This window comes from Scyliorhinus canicula, chromosome 26 (genome assembly GCF_902713615.1).
Source record: "Scyliorhinus canicula chromosome 26, sScyCan1.1, whole genome shotgun sequence".
Taxonomy (NCBI): Eukaryota; Metazoa; Chordata; class Chondrichthyes; order Carcharhiniformes; family Scyliorhinidae; genus Scyliorhinus; species Scyliorhinus canicula.
The window spans coordinates 7,360,973-7,385,735 of NC_052171.1; the positions used below are offsets into that span (position 1 = coordinate 7,360,973).

The 24,763-nt window shown below is 52.8% G+C and overlaps 1 protein-coding gene across 1 annotated transcript; it reads left to right on the forward strand.

Annotated features, from left to right (window-relative positions):
* The first annotated feature begins 3,986 nt into the window (after nt 1-3,986).
* LOC119957386 (BAG family molecular chaperone regulator 4-like) lies at nt 3,987-18,754 on the forward strand. Its single transcript, XM_038785342.1, has 4 exons — nt 3,987-4,128; nt 11,670-12,011; nt 14,000-14,338; nt 16,089-18,754. Exons 1-4 carry the CDS (start codon nt 4,102-4,104, stop codon nt 16,590-16,592), a joined length of 1,212 nt encoding a protein of 403 aa, XP_038641270.1. The 5' UTR covers nt 3,987-4,101; the 3' UTR covers nt 16,593-18,754.
* The last annotated feature ends 6,009 nt before the right edge of the window (nt 18,755-24,763 follow it).

Here is a 24,763-nt window from a genome sequence, read left to right on the forward strand (position 1 = left end):
CCCAATACCATAACCCTGGGCACCCCCCCAATACCATTAACCCTGGGCACCCCCCCAATACCATTAACCCTGGGCACCAGCCCCCCCCCCCAATACCATTAACCCTGGGCACCACCCCTCCTTCCCAATACCATTAACCCTGGGCACCACCCCTCCTTCCCAATACCATTAACCCTGGGCACCCCCTCCTTCCCAATACCATTAACCGTGGGCACCCCCCTCCCCCCAATACCATTAACCCTGGGCACCCCCTCCTTCCCAATACCATTAACCGTGGGCACCCCCCTCCCCCCAATACCATTAACCGTGGGCACCCCCCTCCCCCCCAATACCATTAACCCTTGGCACCCCCCCCCATACCATTAACCCTGGGCACCAACCCCCCCCCCCAATACCATTAACCCTGGGCACCACCCCCCCCCCCATACCATTAACCCTGGGCACCCCCCCAATACCATTAACCCTGGGCACCTCCCCCAATACCATTAACCCTGGGCACCCCCTCCTTCCCAATACCATTAACCCTGGGCACCCCCTCCTTCCCAATACCATTAACCCTGGGCACCCCCCTCCCCCTAATACCATTAACCCTGGGCACCCCCCCAAATACCATTAACCCTGTGCACCCCCCCAAATACCATTAACCCTGTGCACCCCCTCTCCCCCCCTCCTCCCCAATACCATTAACCCTGCCCCCCCAATACCTTTAATCCTGGGCACTCCCCCCCCCCCCCCCCCCCCAATACCATTAATTTTGGGCACCCCTCAACCCCCCCCAATACCATTGACCCTGCCCCCCCAATACCATTAACCCTGCCCCCCAATACCATTAACCCTGCCCCCCAATACCATTAACCCTGGGCACCCCCCTGCCCCCCCCCAATACCATTAACCCTGGGCACCCCCCTGCCCCCCCAATACCATTAACCCTGGGCACCCCCCCTGCCCCCCCCCAATACCATTAACCCTGGGCACCCCCTGCCCCCCCAATACCATTAACCCTGGGCACCCCCTCCCCCCAATACCATTAACCTTGGGCACCCCCTCCCCCCCCACAATAGCGTTGACCCTGGGCACCCACTCCCCCAAAGCCATGAGCTCCCTCAGCCAGCAGAACAGAAACTCTCCCCCTGAACACCCAGGTGTGGACATCGCAACGGGAGCCGAACTCCTGCCCACGTTTGCGATCGATGTCAGCTGCACACGTCGGTTTCAATGCTGCCAGGCACTCTCACTTCAACCTGTTTGACCAGTATTTCTTTGAGGTGATCTGACAGCTTTGAAATGTGATTGGCTTTTGTGAAGGGGAGTTCCGAGGAAACTTCGTCCTGCGGGGAACCGAGAGGCCAGGCGTTACCATTTTGATGGTAGCAATATGCGGTGATGAACTCGGGAAGTGCTTCATTTTTCCCCGAACAGAAAGAACAGAGCACTTAAACTCTCCCCCCCCCCCCCCCGGCTCCCTTCGCCCGAAGACCTAACCACTCCCTTGCTGACCAAGAATGAGGAGTTTGAGTTACTTTATAAATGCACCTTTCTAAATTTGTTCATATTGAAGAGCGAGATTCATTTAGTCCATCGGTTTTGTCAGGGGCTCGTCCGTCACCATTTGCTCGCCACACTTTTCGGACTCTGTTCCCCTTTGGTCACACGATGGACAGTACACGGCGTGAAGTCCGGCCCTCAGCCGACTGGCTCTGGAAGCTCTGTCTCCGTGTTCTCTCAAAGAGGAGACATTTTTTGACAGGCCGAGCGGCTAAGATCTGGAATGGGCGACCGAATGTGCTGGAGGAAATCCAACCCAGGCTATCAAAGGGGGCTTTAATTGTTATCCTGGGGGAAGGCTACGGCCTCCTCATACTGGAACCACTGTCTGATTCTAATCTATGAACAAATATTGGGGTTTAATTTTGCAATATTGTTTTTTGAACGACTATTTTATTTCCATTCTCCACACTCTTTGGGCAGCGCGGTGGCACAGTGGTTAGCACTGTTGCATCACAGTGCCGGGGACCCGGGTTCGATTCCCGGCTTGGGTCACTGTCTGTGCGGAGTCTGCATGTTCTCCCCCATGTCTGCGTGGGGTTTCCTCTGGGTGCTCCGGTTTCCTCCCACAAGTCCCGAAAGATATGCTGTGAGGTGAATTGGCCATTCTGAATTCTCCCTCCGTGTACCCTGAACAGGCGCCGGAATGTGGCGACGAGGGGTTTTTCACGATAACTTCATTGCAGTGTTAATGTAAGCCGACTTGTGACTAATTAAAATTATTATTAATAATAAAGATTATTGCGGGTGGCGCAGTGGTTAGCACTGCTGCCAACGGTGCCGAGGAGCGGCGTTCAATCCCGGCTCTGGGTCACTGTCCGTGTGGAGTTTGCACATTCTCCCCCATGTCTACGTGGCTCTCACCCCCACAACCCAAAGATGTGCAGGTTAGGTGAATTGGCCATGCTAAATTGCCCCTTAATTGGAAAAAGTTGGCTGGGGAAAGCTCTCTTTCCTGTGGCCCACCTTGAAGTGGAACTGTTGAGAGCAATAATGGTAGGGGTTGAAAAAAGGCAACAGCATGTCACGTTAAAAAGTTCCATCTTTTTGGCGGCATAGTGGTTAGCACTGCTGCATCACGGTGCTGAGGACCCGGGTTCGATCCCGGTCCCGGGTCACTGTCCGTGTGGAGTTTGCACATTCTCCCCTGTCTGCGTGGGTCTCACCCCCACACAACCCAAAGATGTGCAGGTTAGGTGAATTGGCCATGCTAAATTGCCCCTTAATTGGAAAAAAATAACTGGGTACTCTAAATTTATGGGAAAAGAAAATCCATCTTTTCTAGTGACATCGTTTAAATTTCAGATTTACGTGTCAATGAAATGACCCACTCATGGTTATAAAAAAAATCTAATGACGTAAAGCAAATGTGACTTTCTATTCCAACTTGCAAGTCAACAAATGAGGGGGACCACTGGACAACATCGTCCTAACGCCCTTTTTAACTTAGTATGTGTGGAGGGGGAAATTACTCAGTCTTCCATGCTAACCGAGGGACCAGGAGTGTGGTAACCCTCCCTCAGAATAGGTTTGCCTTGATAGAATACCTTGATAACATTCTCGAAGATGGCGTCCCGGAACTCCTCCAGCGCTTTGCTGTCGAAGTCTCTGCCTAGGCCCATCCCCCACCCTATCCCCGTAACCCCACCTAACCTCGGGGGCAATTTAGCACGGCCAATCCAACCAAACCTGCACATCTTGAAATGAAAATCGCTTATTGTCACAAGTAGGCTTCAAATGAAGCCACTGTGAAACTTCTGTCAAACATATAATATTTAATGCGATTGGAAGGCATGTGTTGATTAGGAAAAGTCAGCTTGATTTTATCAGAGGGATGACATGGCTAACAAATTTGGGCAGCGCGGTAGCACAGTACTGTTGCTTCACAGCGCCAGGGTCCCGGGTTCGATTCCCGGCTAGGGTCACTGTCTGCACGTTCTCCCCGTGTCTGCGTGGGTTTCCTCCGGGCGCTCCGGTTTCCTCCCACAAGTCCCGAAAGACGTGCTGTTGGGTGAATTGGACATTCTGAATTCCCCCTCAGTGTACCCGAACAGGCGCCGGAGTGTGGCGACTAGGGGCTTTTCACGGTAACTTCATTGCAGAGTTAATGTAAGCCTACTTGTGGCACTAATTAAAATTATTATTAATAATAAAGATTATTGCGGGTGGCGCAGTGGTTAGCACTGCTGCCAACGGCGCCGCGGACCCGCATTCAATCCCGGCTGTGGGTCACCTGTCCACGTGGGAGTATGCACATTCTCCCCGTGTCTGCGTTGCTCTCGCCCCCACAACCCAAAGATGTGCAGGGTAGGTGGAATGGCCACGCTAAATTGCCCCTTAATTGAGGGGGAAAAAGAATTGAGTACTCTAAATTAATTTTTTAAAAAGCTGTTATTTATTATCTTGCCTTCTTTTCTCAATGAGTTCCTTGAAGGCGCTGAACTTTGAACACTGAACTTTCTTCCCCTTTTCTAGGAGCTGTCTTATCCCGGATATGCCTCCAATTACTGGTATCCCACAGGTACCCAGACTCCTTATCCGAGTAACTATTCTCAAATGATGGACCATCAAATGCCTCCGCAGGTACGAAACGCAGCATGTATTTGAGTGTGGAATGTGAATGGAGGAGTTCAGATGGTTTATGTAGGATACCGTGAGGAGTCTGGGTATTGACCAAGCCGTGGATCGGAGGCTGAGACCTCACACAGTCCCGTAGTGCTCTGAACGGAGTGTTGGCCTGGATGTCACCTGACTCTGTGCCTTGTTCGTACAACTGCCCTCACAGTCGAGCTCAGATTGCTTTGTGCTGTAACTCCCTTGAAGTGTGAGAGTGGTGGGAGCAATAGCGGAACTGGGACCTTGGAGAATAGCGGGATCGACAATCCTCTGGAAATACCTCCAGATCTGAAGCTGGCACAGAGGTGGTTGGGAGGGTGAGCTGTGAGGAGGATGCAGAGATGCTTCAGCAGGATTTGGACAGGCTGAGTGAGTGGTCAGATGCAGGATGAGGTGGATAAATGTAGCATTATCTACTTTGACAGCAAAAACAAGAAGGCACGTTGTTATCTGAATGGCTATAGATTGAGAGAGGGGAATGTACGAGACCTGGGTGTCATCATACACCAGTAGCTGAATGTAAGCATGCAGGTACAGCAAGCGGTAAAAAAGGCTCATGGTATGCTGGCCTTCATTGCGAGAGGTTTTGAGTACAGAAGCAGGGATGTCTTGCTGCAATTATCCAGGACCTTGGAGAGGCCACATCTGGAATACTGTGTGCAGTTTTGGCCTTTTCTGAGGAAGGATGTTATTGCTCCAGAGGGAGTGCAGCGAAGGTTTACCAGACTGATTCCTGATGTGGCGGGATTGAGGTAGGAGAGAGCTCTCCCGCCCTCTCACACTGTCCCGCCCTCTCACACTGTCCCGCTCTCTCGCTGTCCCGCTCTCTCTCTCTCTCGCTGTCCCGCTCTCTCTCTCTCGCTGTCCCGCTCTCTCTCTCTCGCTGTCCCGCTCCCTCTCTCTCGCTGTCCCGCTCTCTCTCTCTCTCGCTGTCCCGCTCCCTCTCTCTCGCTGTCCCGCTCCCTCTCTCTCGCTGTCCCGCTCCCTCTCTCTCGCTGTCCCGCTCCCTCTCTCTCGCTGTCCCGCTCCCTCTCTCTCGCTGTCCCGCTCTCTCTCTCTCGCTGTCCCGCTCCCTCTCTCTCGCTGTCCCGCTCCCTCTCTCTCGCTGTCCCGCTCCCTCTCTCTCGCTGTCCCGCTCCCTCTCTCTCGCTGTCCCGCTCCCTCTCTCTCGCTGTCCCGCTCCCTCTCTCTCGCTGTCCCGCTCCCTCTCTCTCGCTGTCCCGCTCCCTCTCTCTCGCTGTCCCGCTCCCTCTCTCTCGCTGTCCCGCTCCCTCCTCTCTCGCTGTCCCGCTCCCTCTCTCTCGCTGTCCCGCTCCCTCTCTCTCTCGCTGTCCCGCTCCCTCTCTCTCTCGCTGTCCCGCTCCCTCTCTCTCGCTGTCCCGCTCCCTCTCTCTCGCTGTCCCGCTCCCTCTCTCTCGCTGTCCCGCTCCCTCTCTCTCGCTGTCCCGCTCCCTCTCTCTCGCTGTCCCGCTCCTCTCTCTCGCTGTCCCGCTCCCTCTCTCTCGCTGTCCCGCTCCCTCTCTCTCGCTGTCCCGCTCCCTCTCTCTCGCTGTCCCGCTCCCTCTCTCTCGCTGTCCCGCTCCCTCTCTCTCGCTGTCCCGCTCCCTCTCTCTCGCTGTCCCGCTCCCTCTCTCTCGCTGTCCCGCTCCCTCTCTCTCGCTGTCCCGCTCCCTCTCTCTCGCTGTCCCGCTCCCTCTCTCTCGCTGTCCCGCTCCCTCTCTCCTCGCTGTCCCGCTCCCTCTCTCTCGCTGTCCCGCTCCCTCTCTCTCGCTGTCCCGCTCCCTCTCTCTCGCTGTCCCGCTCCCTCTCTCTCGCTGTCCCGCTCCCTCTCTCTCGCTGTCCCGCTCCCTCTCTCTCGCTGTCCCGCTCCCCCTCTCTCGCTGTCCCGCTCCCCTCCCTCTCGCGCTCCCGCTCTCTCGCTGTCCCGCTCCCTCTCTCTCGCTCTTGCTGTCCCGCTCCCTCTCTCTCGCTGTCCCGCTCCCTCTCTCGCTGTCCCGCTCTCTCTCTCGCTGTCCCGCTCTCTCTCTCGCTGTCCCGCTCTCTCTCTCGCTGTCCCGCTCTCTCTCTCGCTGTCCCGCTCTCTCTCTCGCTGTCCCGCTCTCTCTCTCGCTGTCCCGCTCTCTCTCTCAGCTGCTGTCCGCTCTCTCTCTCGCTGTCCCGCTCTCTCTCTCGCTGTCCAGCTCTCTCTCTCGCTGTCCCGCTCTCTCTCTCGCTGTCCCGCTCTCTCTCTCGCTGTCCCGCTCTCTCTCTCGCTGTCCCGCTCTCTCTCTCGCTGTCCCGCTCTCTCTCTCGCTGTCCCGCTCTCTCTCTCGCTGTCCCGCTCTCTCTCTCGCTGTCCCGCTCTCTCTCTCGCTGTCCCGCTCTCTCTCTCTCTCTCTCTCGCTCTCTCTCTCGCTGTCCGCTCTCTCTCTCGCTCTCTCTCTCGCTGTCCCGCTCTCTCTCTCGCTCTCTCTCTCGCTGTCCCGCTCTCTCTCGCTGTCCCGCTCTCTCTCTCTGTCCCGCTCTCTCTCTCTGTCCCGCTCTCTCTCTCTCTGTCCCGCTCTCTCTCGCTGTCCCGCTCTCTCTCTCGCTCTCTCTCTCTCTCTCTCGCTCGCTGCCCCGCTCGCTCTCTCTCGCTCGCTGCCCCGCTCTCTCTCTCTCGCTCGCTGACCCGCTCTCTCTCTCTCGCTCGCTGCCCGCTCTCTCTCTCTCTCGCTCGCTGCCCGCTCTCTCTCTCTCTCGCTCGCTGCCCCGCTCTCTCTCTCTCTCTCTCTGCCCCGCTCTCTCTCTCTCTCTCGCTGCCCCGCTCTCTCTCTCTCGCTGCCCGCTCTCTCTCTCTCGCTCCCCGCTCTCTCTCTCTCGCTGCCCCGCTCTCTCTCTCTCGCTCGCTGCCCCGCTCTCTCTCTCTCGCTGTCCCGCTCTCTCTCTCGCTGTCCCGCTCTCTCTCTCTCGCTGTCCCGCTCTCTCTCTCGCTGTCCCGCTCTCTCTCTCTCGCTGTCCCGCTCTCTCTCTCTCGCTGTCCCGCTCTCTCTCTCTCGCTGTCCCGCTCTCTCTCTCTCGCTGTCCCGCTCTCTCTCTCTCGCTGTCCCGCTCTCTCTCTCTCGCTGTCCGCTCTCTCTCTCTCGCTGTCCCGCTCTCTCTCTCTCGCTGTCCCGCTCTCTCTCTCTCGCTGTCCCGCTCTCTCTCTCTCTCGCTGTCCCGCTCTCTCTCCCGCTGTCCCGCTCTCTCTCTCTCGCTGTCACGCTCTCTCTCGCTGTCACGCTCTCTCTCGCTGTCCCGCTCTCTCTCTCTCTCTCTGTCCCGCTCTCTCTCTCTCTCTCTCTGTCCCGCTCTCTCTCTCTCTCTCGTTGTCCCGCTCTCTCTCTCTCTCGCTGTCCCGCTCTCTCTCTCTCTCGCTCTCTCTCTAGCTGTCCTGCTCTCTCGCTCTCGCTTTCCCACTCTCTCTCTCGCGCTGCCCCTCCGTCCATGTGGCTAGTAATGACGGTATCCAGAGAGCTGAGCTGATAAAGGAAATTAGTTATTTGTGAGTGTTTGATTGCTGCCATGAGTCGCGCTTCCTGTCTGCAGTGAGTATGTGCTGAGTCCTGAGTCATTGAGTGGAATATTGCGTTGTTTTTCCACAGCTCCCCCTCAACCTGCACCATGGACACACACGGAGAATGTGATCTCGGTCCTTTCCATCCCCTGAATTGTCGTTCAGCTTCAATCCCAGAGAGCTGGACCCCAAGTGCCGACCTCACCCCCTCTGCTGCTCAGAGCCTCGGCCAAGTCTCTCCCACCGGCTTGGTAACCACCCGTCCACTCCCTCTGACCTTCAGCTGGTCAGTAAGTGCCGCCCACACACCTTGTCCCCCGCCTAAATCACTCCTGTCCCCTTCGACTGGCATCACTTCTCAAGGGTCAAACTCTCTCCGTCTTCTTCTTTAAATTGCACCCAGCACTGCAGCCTCACATCTCCAGGGTCCCGGGTTCGATTCCCGGCTTGGGTCACTGTCTGTGTGGAGTCTGCACGTCCTCCCTGTGTCTGCGTGGGTTTCCTCCGGGTGCTCCGGTTTCCTCCCACAGTCCGAATATGTGTGGGTTAGGTGGATTGGCCGTGATAATTTGTCCCTCACGGTTGGGTTCCTGGAATAGGATGGGGGTTTGGGCTTCAGTAGTGTGTCTTCAAAGGGTAGGTGCAGACTCGATGCGCCGAATGGCCTCCTTCTGCAATATAGGGATTTGATGATTCTCTGAACTGTTATGGAAAGGTATGAGCCCCAAACCTGAATACCCATGCTGCCAGCCCCCGAACCCTCTCTCTCTCTCTGCGGTGAATACCCATGCTGCCAGCCCCCGAACCCTCTCTCTCTCTCTGTGCTGAATACCCATGCTGTCAGCCCCCGAACCCTCTCTCTCTCTCTGTGCTGAATACCCATGCTGTCAGCCCCCTAACCCTGCCTCTCTCTCTCTGTGCTGAATACCCATGCTGTCAGCCCCCTAACCCTGCCTCTCTCTCTCTGTGCTGAATACCCATGCTGCCAGCCCCCAACCCTCTCTCTCTCTCTGTGCTGAATACCCATGCTGTCAGCTCCCTAACCCTACCCCTCTCTCTCTCTCTCTCTCTCTCTCTCTCTGCTGAATACCCATGCTGTCAGCCCCCTAACCCTGCCTCTCTCTCTCTGTGCTGAATACCCATGCTGCCAGCCCCCTAACTCTCTCTTTCTCTCTGTGCTGAATACCCATGCTGTCAGCTCCCTAACCCTGCCCCTCTCTCTCTCTCTCTCTGCTGAATACCCATGCTGTCAGCTCCCTAACCCTGCCTCTCTCTCTCTCTCTCTCTCTGTGCTGAATACCCATGCTGTCAGCCCCCTAACCCTGCCTCTCTCTCTCTCTCTGTGCTGAATACCCATGCTGTCAGCCCCCTCACCCTGCCTCTCTCTCTCTCTCTGCTGAATACCCATGCTGTCAGCTCCCTAACCCTGCCTCTCTCTCTCTCTCTCTCTGTGCTGAATACCCATGCTGTCAGCCCCCTAACCCTGCCCCTCTCTCTCTGTGCTGAATACCCATGCTGTCAGCTCCCTAACCCTACCCCCCTCTCTCTCTCTCTCTCTGTGCTGAATACCCATGCTGTCAGCCCCCTAACCCTGCCTCTCTCTCTCTCTCTCTCTCTCTCTCTGCTGAATACCCATGCTGTCAGCTCCCTAACCCTGCCCTCTCTCTGTGCTGAATACCCATGCTGTCAGCCCCCTAACCCTGCCTCTCTCTCTCTCTGTGCTGAATACCCATGCTGTCAGCTCCCTAACCCTGCCCCTCTCTCTCTCTGTGCTGAATACCCATGCTGTCAGCTCCCTAACTCTGCCCCTCTATCTCTCTCTGTGCTGGATACCCATGCTGTCAGCCCCTAACCCTGCCTCTCTCTCTCTCTGTGCTGAATACCCATGCTGTCAGCTCCCTTACCCTGCCTCTCTCTCTCTGTGCTGAATACCCATGCTGTCAGCCCCCTCACCCTGCCCCTCTCTCTCTCTGTGCTGAATACCCATGCTGTCAGCCCCCTCACCCTGCCCCTCTCTCTCTCTGTGCTGAATACCCATGCTGTCAGCTCCCTTACCCTGCCCCTCTCTCTCTCTGCTGAATACCCATGCTGTCAGCTCCCTAACCCTGCCTCTCTCTCTCTCTGTGCTGAATACCCATGCTGTCAGCCCCCTAACCCTGCCTCTCTCTCTCTCTGTGCTGAATACCCATGCTGTCAGCTCCCGAACCCTGCCCCTCTCTCTCTCTCTGTGCTGAATTCCCATGCTGTCAGCCCCCTAACCCTGCCTCTCTCTCTCTCTGCTGAATACCCATGCTGTCAGCTCCCTAACCCTGCCTCTCTCTCTCTCTCTCTGTGCTGGATACCCATGCTGTCAGCTCCCTAACCCTGCCTCTCTCTCTCTCTCTCTGTGCTGAATACCCATGCTGTTAGCTCCCTAACCCTGCCTCTCTCTCTCTGTGCTGAATACCCATGCTGTCAGCCCCCTAACCCTGCCTCTCTCTCTCTCTGTGCTGAATACCCAGGCTGTGAGCCCCCTAACCCTGCCTCTCTCTCTCTCCCTCTGTGCTGAATACCCATGCTGTCAGCCCCCTAACCCTGCCTCTCTCTCTCTCTGCTGAATACCCATCCTGTCAGCTCCCTAACCCTGCCTCTCTCTCTGTGCTGAATACCCATGCTGTCAGCCCCCTAACCCTGCCTCTCTCTCTCTCTCTCTGTGCTGAATACCCATGCTGTCAGCCCCCTAACCCTGCCTCTCTCTCTCTCTCTCTGTGCTGAATACCCATGCTGTCAGCCCCCTAACCCTGCCTCTCTCTCTCTCTCTCTCTCTGTGCTGAATACCCATTCTGTCAGCCCCCTAACCCTGCCTCTCTCTCTCTCTGTGCTGAATACCCATGCTGTCAGCCCCCTAACCTGCTGATTGCCCTCTTTGCTTATGTGTGTGTTTGTGTAATATATATATTATATATATGTGTGTGTGTTCATGCATGTGTTTGTGTATGTGTTCATGTGTGTGGGGGTGTGCACATGTGTGGATATATGTGTACGCGTGTGGATATATGTGTACGCGTGTGGGTATATTTGTGTGGGCGTGTGGCTATGTCTGTGTGAGCGTGTGGATAAGTGTGCGGGCGTGTGTATAAGTGTGCGGGCGTGTGTATAAGTGTGCGGGCGTGTGTATAAGTGTGCGAATGTGTGTATATGGGGGTGTGTGTATATCTGTGTACAGGTGTGTATATGTGGGTGTGTATATGTCTGCAGGTGTCTGTATATGTGCAGGTGTGTGTATATGTCTGCAGGTGTGTGTATATGACTGATGTGTGTGTATATGACTGATGTGTGTGTATGTGCAGGTGTGTGTATATGTCTGCAGGTGTGTGTATATGACTGATGTGTGTGTATATGTGCAGGTGTGTGTATATGTGCAGGTGTGTGTATATGTGCAGGTGTGTGTATATGTCTGCAGGTGTGTGTATTTGTCTATATAAGTGTGGGTGTGTGTATATGTCTGTGTGTAGGTGTGTGTGTGTATATCTGTACGGGTGTGTGTATATGTATGTGCGGGTGTGTGTATATGTCTCTGTAGGTGTGTGGCTGTGTGTATATGTCTGTGCCGGTGTGTGTATATGTGTATGTGTGTGTATATGTCTGTGTGTAGGTCTGTGTGTCGGTGTGTGTGTATGTGCCTGTGTGAGGTGGAGTGATGTATTCAGGGAGAGAGACAGAGAGGCTTGCTGTCTGCTGCTGCAGTGACCTCACAAATGGTGAATGTCTCTATGTCACTGAGCTGGATCTGTGCGACCCCACAACCCAGGGTGTTCAGGAAGGGCTACCCCAGGGGGCAAATAGCCTCATCTCTTAGCGAGTGTAAAAAGTGGTTAACTCTGGCTGCTTAATTGCCTTTGAGAAATGGTTCTTCTGCATTGACATAATGCTATCAAGCCAGATTGTACATTGCCATGCTGAATCTCTTAGTCCTCTGGTGAATGGATAACCTGTGTACTCTTCCTCCTCTCAGGGTTTAGTCAATGGTGTATTCCCTTCCGGAAGAGCATCGTCGCCGGGCCGAATCCCAGGGAGCACGTGGTATTCCCGCGGAGTGAGTGAAAGCATACTGCCCGAGAACATTCCCGGCGAGAGCATTCAGCAGCAAAGCTATCCCCAGCACCAGCAGCACTCCCAGAATCAGCAGGCCTACCTGCAGCAGCCCACCCAGCAGGCAGGCCTGCCCCGGCCCCCCAGTAATGGGCACGCCTCCTCTGCTCAGTGGGCCCACTCGCAGACTGGGCCACCCTCGAGCCTGCAATCGAGGGCCCAGACACCAGCCCACACAGCGTATCCAGCTCAAGGACAGCAGCGGGTGAGTGTGGGCGACTCGGGGTGCGTGTCCAAGGTTTAACACTGTTAGACGAGAGCGGCTGAGAAAGGAGATCATTGAGCAGTGATGCTCTGGGCTGTGGACACTCTCGGATGGTTGTAAAGGCATGAGGGAGAGGGTGCAAAAAAGATTCACAAGAATGGTTTCAGGGAGGAGAAGTTGGGACTGCTCTTGTTGGAGAGGAGAACATTGGGAGGAGATGGATATTACAATCCCAGACCAGCCCCCAACAGTGGCGAGGATACTGGACAGATACCTCAATATTGTATTTTCAATTTGTTAGACTGTGAGAGAAGGAGACCTCACTCCAGGAGTGATTGCACACATATCAGGATCTGGTATATTAAAACCAACGTTATTACCAACACAGTATTAAAATATCTTTGACATTACACCAGATAATATCTTACGATAACCCCTTAACCAATGCTGACCAATACAGTGACACTAACCCTCAACTGCTATCTTTATTCCCACTCAAACAACAGAACCATCCCTCCTCTCAATCCACTTTCAAATATAGTCAGCACTCCGGAAAACCTGCTTGGCAGAGATGCTTGTTTGAGACCGCTTTGAAGAAAAGATCTGAACCCTGGCAGACCCATGCAGAAACTCTGGCGGTGTTCCTTCAGAAGCTGCTTCCCACTTTGTTCAGCTCACCTTCCAATCACCCAGTTCTGAACCGCTTGGAAAGAAACCGCGAATCTGTCGACAGACATATCTTTAACTGGACGGCAGTGGGAGCAGATGCTTGACTTCTGCTCACATCCCACTCTAAAACTCAACTCTAACTGTGTTTATGCGCAATGCCTAGTGCTTTAGCTCTGCCCAGTAATTACATCACTGTACCAAGCAAAAACACAAAAGTATCTCACTTTTTTTTTAAATTTAGAGTACCCAACTATTGTTTTCCAATTACGGGGCAATTTAGCGTGGCCAATCCACCTAACCTGCACATTTTTGGGTTGTGGGGATGAAACCCACGCCGGCACGGGGAGAATGTGCAAACTCCACACGGACAGTGACCCGGGGCCGGGTTCAAAACCTGGGTCCTCGGCGCCATGACGCAGAATTGCGAACCATTGCGCCACCGTGCTGCCCTTCAAAGTATTGAACTAATTCCACAAGGAACCCCCTCAAAACTCCATTCGTCCCAGCTTTTACGATGCCTTAATTGCACACCCCCTTGGCTCCCAAAACCTTTCAAACCAGGATTGTTTAAAAACGTGACCACAGCAGTCATGCACACACCAACCCAGTCTTTTACCCCTTCCTGCACCACATACAGACATTACAATATAATCTAACATTCATCACGTTTGATAGAGGTGTTCAAAATCACAAGGGGAAGAGAGTGGAGAGGGAGAAACTGTTGTCGCTTCTACAAGTATTGCTCACGAGAGGGCACAGATTTTAAAGAGCTGGCAAAGGTAGCGAAAGTCACATTGGGGGGGGGGGGGGGGGGGGGGGGGGGTCATTTTCATACAGCGAGTGTGGACTGCCGTGCCTGAGAGTGTGGTGCATACAGGAGGGGATTAGACACCTTTTGCAAAAGGATATACAGGGTTGGGGGGGGGGGGAAGGTGGGCGAATGGAGCTCGATAAATTGCTCATTCGGAGAGCCGATTCCGAGGCAATGGGCCGAATGGCCCCTTCCTTTTCAGTTGGTATCTGAGGTGAGTAATGTGAATGCCAAGGGCAACATGGATTTAGATACCTCCCGTATCGCAGAAGGTAATAAAACCTTGCAGATACTGGGACAGCAGGTCACATTTGCCGATTTGTCTTCAGGTAGGTCAGCGGGGTGAGGGGCGGGTTCAGAGTTCAGGGCTTCGATGGCTGAAGAAATGGCCACCATCAGCAGTTGGGCGATTAAAGTCCTCAGCCCTTCGGTTTACCATGTTGTTCAGGCTCCTCTGCAGCTTTAACCTTGGTTGAGACTGTGTGCACTTTTGTTTCTGATTGAACAGGAGGTGTACGAGCAACAGCAGCAGTACCCAGTGACCGCCCCGCAGTACCACTACAGAAACCCGGATTCGGCCCCACAGCCGACCATGTACCCTCCCCAGCATCAGCCTGCACCCAGCCCGCAAACACAGCCCTGGTCACCCTCAGCACCAGCACCCTCTCTGACACCCACAGGATTGCAGTCCCACGACCTCTGGGCCCAGACCCGGGCGGCCGGGCTACCATCGTCCACGGAGCAGTTCCCTCACGCAATGTCACAGTTCGGGGGTAGGGGCGTATCGGGACCATCAACGCCTGGCTGGCAGAGGCTCAGTCCATCGCAGTCAATGTACGAACAGAAGGTAAGACCGTGCACAGTAGGAACCTCGTGTCGACACAAGGCTTTAAATCAACTCGCTTGGGGACCTATCCCCATTAAAAGTGTGAGAAGAGGTTGCCTCTTTGCAATTTACAAATTTGATATGATCAAGAACTTGGAGCTGGATTCACCAATAATCATAGAATCTACAGTGCAGAAGGAGGCCATTCGGCCCATCGAGTCTGCACCGGCTCCTGGAAAGAGCATCCCACCCAAGGTTAACACCTCCACCCTATCCCCATAACCCAGTAACCCCACCCAACACTAAGGGCAATTTTGGACACTAAGGGTAATTTATCGTGGCCAATCCACCTAACCTGCCCATCTTTGGACTGTGGGAGGAAACCGGAGCACCCGGAGGAAACCCATGCAGACACGGGGAGAACGTGCAGCCTCCGCACAGACAGTGACCCAAGCCGGAATCGAACCTGGGACCCTGGAGCTGTGAAGCGATTGTGCTATCCACAATGCTACCGTGCCGTGGGGCCGTACTGACCTCGCCAAACAGTTGCCGGAATGTGGCGACTGGGGGCTTTTCACAGGAACTTCATTGAAGCCTACTTGTGACAATAAGTGATTATTACTATTATTGTGTCCCCACGCCAGCGTGAAAAGTAAAGTCCAGAGTGATCTCCAATTTGCAGGGTCCCGGAGTGCTTCTCGCAGCTCTGGCTGCGGATACGGGGGGGCCTGAACTTGCAGTTGGGAGCCCCGTGCGATGTGGCGGATTGGCACCGCGGATCATGATGAACAAAGTAGGCCCCTCCCCCGGTGAAGGATTCCCCCCCCCCCCCCCCCCACCCACCCACCAGGACGGCTGAATTCCCGACAGGCAAAACCTGGTGAGGACCACACCGTCGGGAACTCAGCCAGTTTTCCTGGGAGAATTGCCGCGGAGGCCTCTGTCAATGGCCCCCTACCCGCGCAATTTGCGGCGATTCTCCGGGGACAGGATGTGGCAGTTTTCCTGTGTGTGTGAATGTCTCCTTACTTCCACAGTTGGGAGGGGGGGGGAACAATGCTAGTGTGAGGTCTCCTGTATTGTTTAACTGGGTCCGTAATGCCGATGCGTGCCTCAAATCCCCCCGAGCTTTCCGTTGAGCTGCACTGGAACACTGCAGCAGGCCGAGGGTGGAGAGGTCAGTGTTGGTGGGTGGGGATTTCCAGCATTGCAGTATTTTGCCTTTGTGTTCCTTTGAGAACCAGTTTAAACGGAGGTGTGTGTGTGTGTGTATGTTCGTGTTCTCCTTAATATTTAACACGAGTAGTGATATCAAACCAGGAAATGCTGTCTTGATATCAGTTCATCCGCCCATTTAATTTATCTGATTTGTACACTGTCCAGTCTCGAATTTGCAGTGAAGAGGGCATGCACTCTGCAGGCGCTCACTTTAATTTGAGGCTCGACCTTTAATTGAGACGTCGGGTGTAACCCAACGATTAATCATGACCGCGTGCCCTACACAGGGACAAGTGGCCCAGACAACAGCCAAAACTGCTCTAATCCCAGGCTATAAGCCACGGAATGTGACACTCCCGTACACAATGTGGCTCTTACTATTAATAAATGTAGTGAAGCAGAAGCCAAACTGTGTTTCGAAGTAATCCCACCCCCCACCTCTGCTCACACACACACACACCCCAACCCATTTTGTGAGAATGGAGGTAGATGTGTTCAGCCATGAGAAGTCAGTGGAGTGCTCCTGTTTCAACCGTTCTGTCTCTCCTTCCAGGACCTCCCGTATCCCTTGAATCACCAGGATCTCCGGCCCCGCCTCAGCAACCTGAGCTACCTGGGCAGCGAGCAGCAGGCCGCTGGCTACGTCCCGGCCCAGACTCCAGACCAGCTGCCGACCATGCCCCACGGGCAAAGGATGGAGTACAGCGCTCCTCCAACTGTGTACAAGACCCGCACGCCGCCCAAGGTCGCCAGGGACAAGCCGGCGGTGCCCACCAACAACGGCACGGAGCAGCAGACGGAGGCAAACGCCCACCCGGGCCACATGAAGGTGGAGCAGGTCTTGAGCCACGTGCAGCAGCTGGAGGCGGAGGTGAGCCACTTCGACGGGAAGCGGGGCGACAAGACGTACAGGCTACTGGAGGAACTGTTGACCAAGCAGCTTCTGGAGGTGGACTCGGTGGAAACCAACGGGCAGGAGCAGATCCGGCAGGCCCGCAAGGAAGCGGTGCACAAAATCCAGGGGGTGCTGGAGAAACTGGAGAGCATGGCCGAGTAGGGATTGGAGGGCAGTGCGAGAGAGGGGGAGGCTGCTTGGCCAGCCACTACCGAGGGTAGGAACTGTGACCTGCCCGGCAGAGCTGGAGATTAACCAGGAGGACGTGGATTTGGCAGACATGGGGCGGTGAGTTCCCTGCGTGCAAATCGAACTCTGACACCACTTGTGCAGAAAGAGGACTCGTGCAGAGTTAGGCAGTAGATCTGATTGGCAAATTGACTCGAAATAAAAAGCAAGTGTACAAAAAACAATGTGTACGTTAAGATGGATGCACCCAAACAAAACCCAGGTGAGCATTGTCACAAAATGTCACCAATCTCTCCTGGAGGCAAACCTGTACACCTTTGTATCAACCACAGACTGATTAAAACCTTTGTTCCTCCCGTCATTTAAACTGATAATTTCACTGTGCTCTGACGGGTGCCACATTGGAGGCGATTGAGCCCCATTTGGGAGAGGACGCTACGATATAACAGGCAAGTGGTTCTTCCCTCAGGCTTCCCCGCCGTGCGTAGGCCCCGTTGCTTTGGTCAGGCTGTGGGGGCAGCTCACGGCTGTTGTGAAGCTTGCCACGTCGGCAACATCGCTCGCCCAAGGACAGCTGTATTGACACCACTGACCACAGGCGTGCAATCAGACAGCAGCGTCCAACAGGGCCCGATTACCCCTGGCTGGCGGCTTTTGACCATTCCCAGTTTGGGTCCTGTTTGGCCGCTTTGATTTGACCCTCGGCCGATCCTTCATTGATAGAAACTGGATTAAGTCAGTAACGAGCCGGAGGAATCACTGTGCAAATGACCAGGATGCCCCAATGCTGGGAGAATAAGGTGCGATGGTTGCTGGTTAGTGTTCACTGTTGAGGTGCATCCCCCCCTCCCCTTGTGGAGGACAGCAGATATCGGAATTATCGCACCAGACCACCACCCGCAGCTATATTGCTCAGTCTGTCAGCCAGTGACTCCGAAACGCTGGCCTCAAACTTGCTTCAGACTTGCTGAACGAATGAACTGTTTTTTTTTCTAAAACAAGACCTGAAGCATGAGTTGTTCGATCTTCCGGCTGTATCATTTCTCCTTTCCCCTGACCACCTTCCACCCCAGCCCCAGCACTTTCCCTGTTCACCAGCATAAAGAACATGACCTCGCAGTCTGACATGAAGCCTGAATCTAGATAGAACCTGTTTCTTTTCTTTCTGGCAGCAGCGAGACGAAGGATCTTGTGCCGAGCTTTTCCTCTCGCTTCCCCCCCCCCCCCTCTCCAGTGAGGTAAATGGGACAGGGGGACAATGGGTTCCCATTCCCAACCTCGTGGTCAACGCATCGTTTCCCCGGCTCTTTAGGCGAGGCAACATTTAAGGTCGAGCACCTTTCTCCTCGGCGTAAGCCTGTGTGGCAAGACCATCCATCCCTCTCCTGGTCACTCTTGACGGATGATGTGTGTACAATCACGGGAGCTGCCTGCCCTCCTGAACTTGCTGAAATGGCGAGGGGTGAGCGAGAGCTCGCAACTAGTTTTGGGGCAGTGTGAAATGTCTGTCGGCCTTCGGTTCCACCAGGCAATCTGCAGTTTTATATATAAATAGCTATATTCTATATGCATGATGGGACATTTTATATTTTGTTAACACTTTGGAGAGCAAAGTTTAATTGGGACACAGCATGGGAGCAAAACAATCTGAATCTATACACACACACACACACACAATTCTGGAGAGCGGCTCGGACCTTAATCCACTGCAGCATTCAGAGTTTCAAGTGTCTGCTCTGGGAGTGCAGACAAATATCCGCAAGGGTCTTTATCGTCATTTCATTCCCCCCCCCCCCCCCCCTCATTTTATCGAGTAATTATCTCAGGTATATACTACAGTTCTTGGGTCATTCGAGGAGCGAGGGAAAAACATTCGAAAAACGCTCTCACTTGTTTGGGAAGAGGCGACGCAATGTTTCTTTAAAAATAACTCTTTTTGTTTTTCTGACGAGAATTATATCTTTGATATCGAAAGGGGCACCAGTGCTTTTATTTGTGGAATTGGCTGAGCTGTGTCTGAACTTTAGCTGCTCTTCGTTCTCCTCCCGTTCTAATGTACTCTGATGTTATGAAGTCGTGAAGTATGGTTTGTCTTCCTCTCCTGATTTGTGCAATAAACGTCTGCTTGTGTTTCATTCTGCCGTGTCTGATCACTTCCGCCCTCTTGTTGAAAGTCAGTCACGGAGCTGGCACGGGGAGGGGGGTGGGGGGAGGAGCCCAAGCCGAGAATCGTAAAATCTTGCGACGCAGGAAGCCAATTATGTGGAAACTGGCGGAAAAAATAGAAGCAGGAGGAGGCCGTTCGGCCCTTCGAGCCTGCCGCGCCGTTCGTTGTGATCATGGCTGATCATCAAGTTCAATACCCTGATCCCGCCTTCCCCCCATATCCCTCGATATATCCCCAAGAGCTCTAATTCCTTCTTGAAATTACCCAACGTTTTGGCCTCAACATCTGCTCGTGAATTCTACAGATTCAGCACTCAAGGTGAAGAAATTTCTCCTCACCTCAGTCCTGAAAGGTTTACCCAGCGTCCTCAAGCTATGACACTCTTTCCCCCCCCCCCCCCCCCTCCTCGATCTGGACTCACCCACCTTCTTTGGCCTGTCGTGCGTCTTGGACTCTTTTTGTACTGGGCTACCCACTCAGTCCTTCTTTCCTGTCAGCAATGACGTGGAAGAAGGCGGCCGAGAAGTTTGTCAGAGGCGCATTTTCGGGGGGAGGGGTGGAGAGGTGGAATGCGGAAGATGCTGAGGTGAATGATAAGGCGGGATGTGCGTCTGGAGGGGAGGGAGAGTTCCCGGAATTCCTGGATCAAAGATGAAGGGTGCTGGGCCCAGCGCTGGGAATACGCAGCGCTGAGCGTCATCCTCCCTCCCTTCTTCCTTTCCAGATAATGATCCAATTTCCCTTCAGAGAGTCCCGATTGAATCTCCCTCCCCCACACTCCCAGGCAGCCCATTCCCCATCCTAACCACGTCCTCACGTCTCCATCTCTTCTTTCGGCAATCGCCTTCAACCTGTCCGCTCTGGTTCTCCATCGTTCGAACAACGGGAACCGACTCTCCCAGACTCCCTCATCATTTCGATCGAATTGCCCCTCAACCTTCTGTCCAGGGAGAACAGTCCTAACTTTTCCAATCTATCCCAGCAAGTTCCTCATCCATGGGACCATTCTCGTGAATCCTTCCTGCCCCCTCGCTGATGCCTTCTCATTCTTCCTAAAGTGTGGTGCTTCACAACTGGACACAGTGCTCTAGTTAAGGCAGAACCGCTGTTGTTTAACAGAACCTCCTTGCTCTTCTAATTCAAAGCACGGTAGCACCAGTGGACAGCACTGTGGCTTCACAGCGCCAGGATCCCGGGTTCGATTCCCGGCTGGGTCACTGTCTGTGCGGAGTCTGCACGTTCTCTCCCGTGTCTGAGTGGGTTTCCTCCGGGTGCTCCGGTTTCCTCCCACGGTCCGAAGACGTGCAGGTTAGGTGGATTGTCCATGATAAATTGCCCTTGGTGTCCAAAAAGGTTAGGAGGTGTTATTGGGTTACGGGGATCGGATGGAAGGGAGGGCTTAAGTGGGTCGGTGCAGACTGGATGGGCCGAATGGCCTCATTATGCATGTTCTACTCGGTGCCCTGGTTAATAAAACCTGGGATGGTTGTTGGGCTGGAGGGGGTAACAAAGGGAGCAGTGACCCCATGAGGAAGATGAGAAATAGGAGCAGGCCATTCAGCCCTTCGAGCCTGCTCTGGCATTCAATAAGTTTACGGAGGGATTTAATCAGGATATTAAGAATTTGAGATCTGTGGCATGATGGGTCTGGGCGTTATGAGGGGAAGTGGGACTTGGGTGCAGGAATGGACATGGCTAGCAGAGTTTGAGATGAATTGAGACTTTGGGGAGGGCGAAAGCAGATATCGGGAAAGGATTGTATTGGATCTTTGTCGGAATTCCTGTTGCCAGAGAGTTTGCACATCGTAGAATCCCGACATACAGTTCAGAAGGAGGCCAATCAGCCCATCGAGTCTCCACCGGCCCTTGGGAAAAGCAGCTTACTTAAGCTTGAGCCCATGCCTCCACCCTATCTCCATAACCCAGTAACCCCATCTAACCGTTTTGGACACTAAGGGACAATTTACATATAACGATACAGTGCAGTACAGGCCCTTCGGCCCTCGATGTTGCACCGACATGGAAAAAAACTAAAGGCCATCTAACCTACACTATGCCCTTATCATCCATATGCTTATCCAATAAACTTTTAAATGCCCTCAATGTTGGCGAGTTCACTACTGTTGCAGGTAAGGCATTCCACGGCCTCACCACTCTTTGCGTAAAAAACCTACCTCTGACCTCTGTCCTATATCTATTACCCCTCAATTTAAGGCTATGTCCCCTCGTGCTAGCCACCTCCATCCGCGGGAGAAGGCTCTCGCTGTCCACCCTATCTAACCCTCTGATCATTTTGTATGCCTCTATTAAGTCACCTCTTAACCTTCTCTCTAACGAAAACAACCTCAAGTCCATCAGCCTTTCCTCATAAGATTTTCCCTCCATACCAGGCAACATCCTGGTAAATCTCCTCTGCACCCGTTCCAAAGCTTCCACGTCCTTCCTATAATGAGGCGACCAGAACTGTACGCAATACTCCAAATGCGGCCGTACTAGAGTTTTGTACAACTGCAACATGACCTCATGGCTCCGGAACTCAATCCCTCTACCAATAAAGGCCAACACACCATGGGCCTTCTTCACAACCCTATCAACCTGGGTGGCAACTTTCAGGGATCTATGTACATGGACACCGAGATCCCTCTGCTCATCCACACTACCAAGAATTTAACCATTAGCCAAATATTCCGCATTCCTGTTATTCTTTCCAAAGTGAATCACCTCACACTTCTCCACATTAAACTCCATTTGCCACCTCTCAGCCCAGCTCTGCAGCTTATCTATGTCCCTCTGTCACCTGCAACATCCTTCCGCACTGTCTACAACTCCACCGACTTTAGTGTCATCTGCAAATTTACTCACCCATCCTTCTGCGCCCTCCTCTAGGTCATTTATAAAAATGACAAACAGCAACGGCCCCAGAATAGATCCTTGTGGTACGCCACTCGTAACTGAACTCCATTCTGAACATTTCCCATCAACTATCACTCTCTGTCTTCTTTCAACTAGCCAATTTCTGATCCACATCTCTAAATCACCCTCAATTCCCAGCCTCCGTATTTTCTGCAGTAGCCGACCATGGGGAACCTTATCAAACGCTTTACTGAAATCCATATACACCACATCAACTGCTCTACCCTCGTCTACCTGTTCAGTCACCTTCTCAAAGAACTCGATAAGGTTTGTGAGGCATGACCTACCCTTCACAAAACCATGCTGACTATCCCTAATCATATTATTCCTATCTAGATGATTATAAATCGTATCTTTTATAATCCTCTCCAAGACTTTACCCACCACAGACGTTAGGCTCACCGGCCTATAGTTACCGGGGTTATCTCTACTCCCCTTCTTGAACAAAGGGACCACATTTGCTATCCTCCAGTCCTCTGGCACTATTCCTGTAGACAATGATGAACTAAAAATCAAAGCCAAAGGCTCAGCAATCTCTTCCCTGGCTTCCCAGAGAATCCTAGGATAAATCCCATCAGGGCCCGGGGACTTGGCTATTTTCACCTTGTCCAGAATTGCCAACACTTCTTCCCTACGCACCTCAATGCCATCTATTCTAATAGCCTGGGTCTCAGCATTCTCCTCCACAATATTATCTTTTTCCTGAGTGAATACTGACGAAAAGTATTCATTTAGTATCTCGCTTATCTCCTCAGCCTCCACACACAACTTCCCACCACTGTCCTTGACTGGCCCTACTCTTACCCTAGTCATTCTTTTATTCCTGACATACCTATAGAAAGCTTTTGGGTTTTCCTTGATCCTACCTGACAAAAACATCTCATGTCCCCTCCTTGCTCGTCTTAGCTCTCTCTTTAGATCCTTCCTCGCTTCCTTGTAACTATCAAGCGCCCCAACTGAAACTTCACGCCTCATCTTCACATAGGCCTCCTTCTTCCTCTTAACAAGAGATTCCACTTCTTTGGTAAACCACGGTTCCCTCGCTCGACCCCTTCCTCCCTGCCTGACTGATACATACTTATCAAGAACATGCAATAGCTGTTCCTTGAACAAGCTCCACATATCCAGTGTGCCCAACCCTTGCAGCCTACTTCTCCAGCCTACACATCCTAAGTCATGTCTAATGGCATCATAATTGCCCTTGGAATACATACACACACACAAACACCTTGGAATAGATACACACAACTCACTTGGAATAGATACACACAACACATCCCTTGGAACAGATATACACACACACCTTGGAATAGATACACACACATACCTTGGAATAGATACACACACATAAGACCATAAGACATAGGAGTGGAAGTAAGGCCATTCGGCCCATCGAGTCCACTCCGCCATTCAATCATGGCTGATGGGCATTTCAACTCCACCTCCCAGCATTCTCCCCATAGCCCTTAATTCCTCGCGACATCAAGAATTTATCTATCTCTGCCTTGAAGCCATTTAGCGTCCCGGCCTCCACTGCACTCTGCGGCAATGAATTCCACAGGCCCACCACTCTCTGGCTGAAGAAATGTCTCCGCATTTCTGTTTTGAATTTACCCCCTCTAATTCTAAGGCTGTGCCCACGGGTCCTCGACTCCTCGCCTAACGGAAACAGTTTCTTTGCGTCCATCCTTTCTAAGCCATGTATTATCTTGTAAGTTTCTATTAGATCTCCCCTTAACCTTCTGAACTCCAATGAATACAATCCCAGGAACGCCAGCCGTTCCTCATATGCTAGACCCGCCATTCCAGGGATCATCCGTGTGAATCTCCGCTGGACACGCTCCAGTGCCAGTATGTCCTTCCTGAGATGTGGGGCCCAAAACTGGACACAGTACTCCAAATGGGGCCTAACCAGAGCCTTATAAAGGCTCAGTAGCACATCGCTGCTTTTATATTCCAACCCTCTTGAGATAAATGACAACATAGCATTCGCTTTCTTAATCACGGATTCAACCTGCATGTTTACCTTTAGGGAATCCTCGACTAGCACTCCCAGATCCCTTTGTACTTTGGCATTATGAATTTTCTCACCGTTTAGAAAGTAGTCTATGCTTGGATTCTTTTTTCCAAAGTGCAAGACCTCACATTTTCTCACGTTGAAATGCATCAGCCATTTCCTGCACCACTCTCCCAAACTGTCTAGATCCTTCTGCAGCCTCCCCACTTCCTCAGCACTACCTGCCTGACCACCTAACTTCGTATCATCAGCAAACTTCGCTAGAATGCCCCCAGTCCCTTCATCCAGATCATTAATATATATGGTGAACAGCTGCGGCCCCAACACTGAACCCTGTGGGACACCGCTGGTCACCGGCTGCCATTCCGAAAAAGAACCTTTTATCCCAACTCTCTGCCTTCTGTCAGACAGCCAATCCTCAACCCATGCCAGTAGCTCACCTCGAACACCATGGGCCCTCACCTTACTCAGCAGCCTCCTGTGTGGCACCTTATCAAAGGCCTTTTGGAAATCCAGATAGACCACATCCACTGGGTTTCCCTGGTCTAACCTACTTGTCACCTCCTCAAAGAATTCTAACAGGTTCGTCAGGCACGACCTCCCCTTACTAAATCCATGTTGACTTGTTCTAATCCGACCCTGCTCTTCCAAGAAATTAGAAATCTCATCCTTAACGATCGATTCTAGAATTTTACCAACAACCGAGGTTAGGCTAATTGGCCTATAATTTTCCATCTTTTGTCTTGATCCTTTCTTGAACAAGGGGGTTACAACAGCGATCTTCCAATCGTCCGGGACTTTCCCTGACTCCAGTGATTTTTGAAAGATCTCAACCAACGCTTCCGCTATTTCTTCAGCCACCTCCCTCAGAACTCTAGGATGTAGCCCATCGGGGCCAGGAGATTTGTCAATTTTAAGACCTTTTAGCTTTTTTAGCACCATCTCTTTTGTAATGGCAACCATACTCAACTCAGCCCCCTGACCCTTTATAATTTTTGGGATATTACTAACGTCTTCCACTGTGAAGACAGACGCAAAGTACTTATT

What these genes read in the sequence shown, in the direction of transcription:
- LOC119957386 (XM_038785342.1), top strand. Translation starts at nt 4,102, where the DNA reads ATGATGGACCATCAAATGCCTCCGCAG. An exon ending in ACCATCAAATGCCTCCGCAG is followed by an intron (nt 4,129 to 11,669) that starts GTACGAAACGCA and finishes TCCTCCTCTCAG; the next exon opens with GGTTTAGTCAATGGTGTATT. An exon ending in AGTCAATGTACGAACAGAAG is followed by an intron (nt 14,339 to 16,088) that starts GTAAGACCGTGC and finishes CTCTCCTTCCAG; the next exon opens with GACCTCCCGTATCCCTTGAA.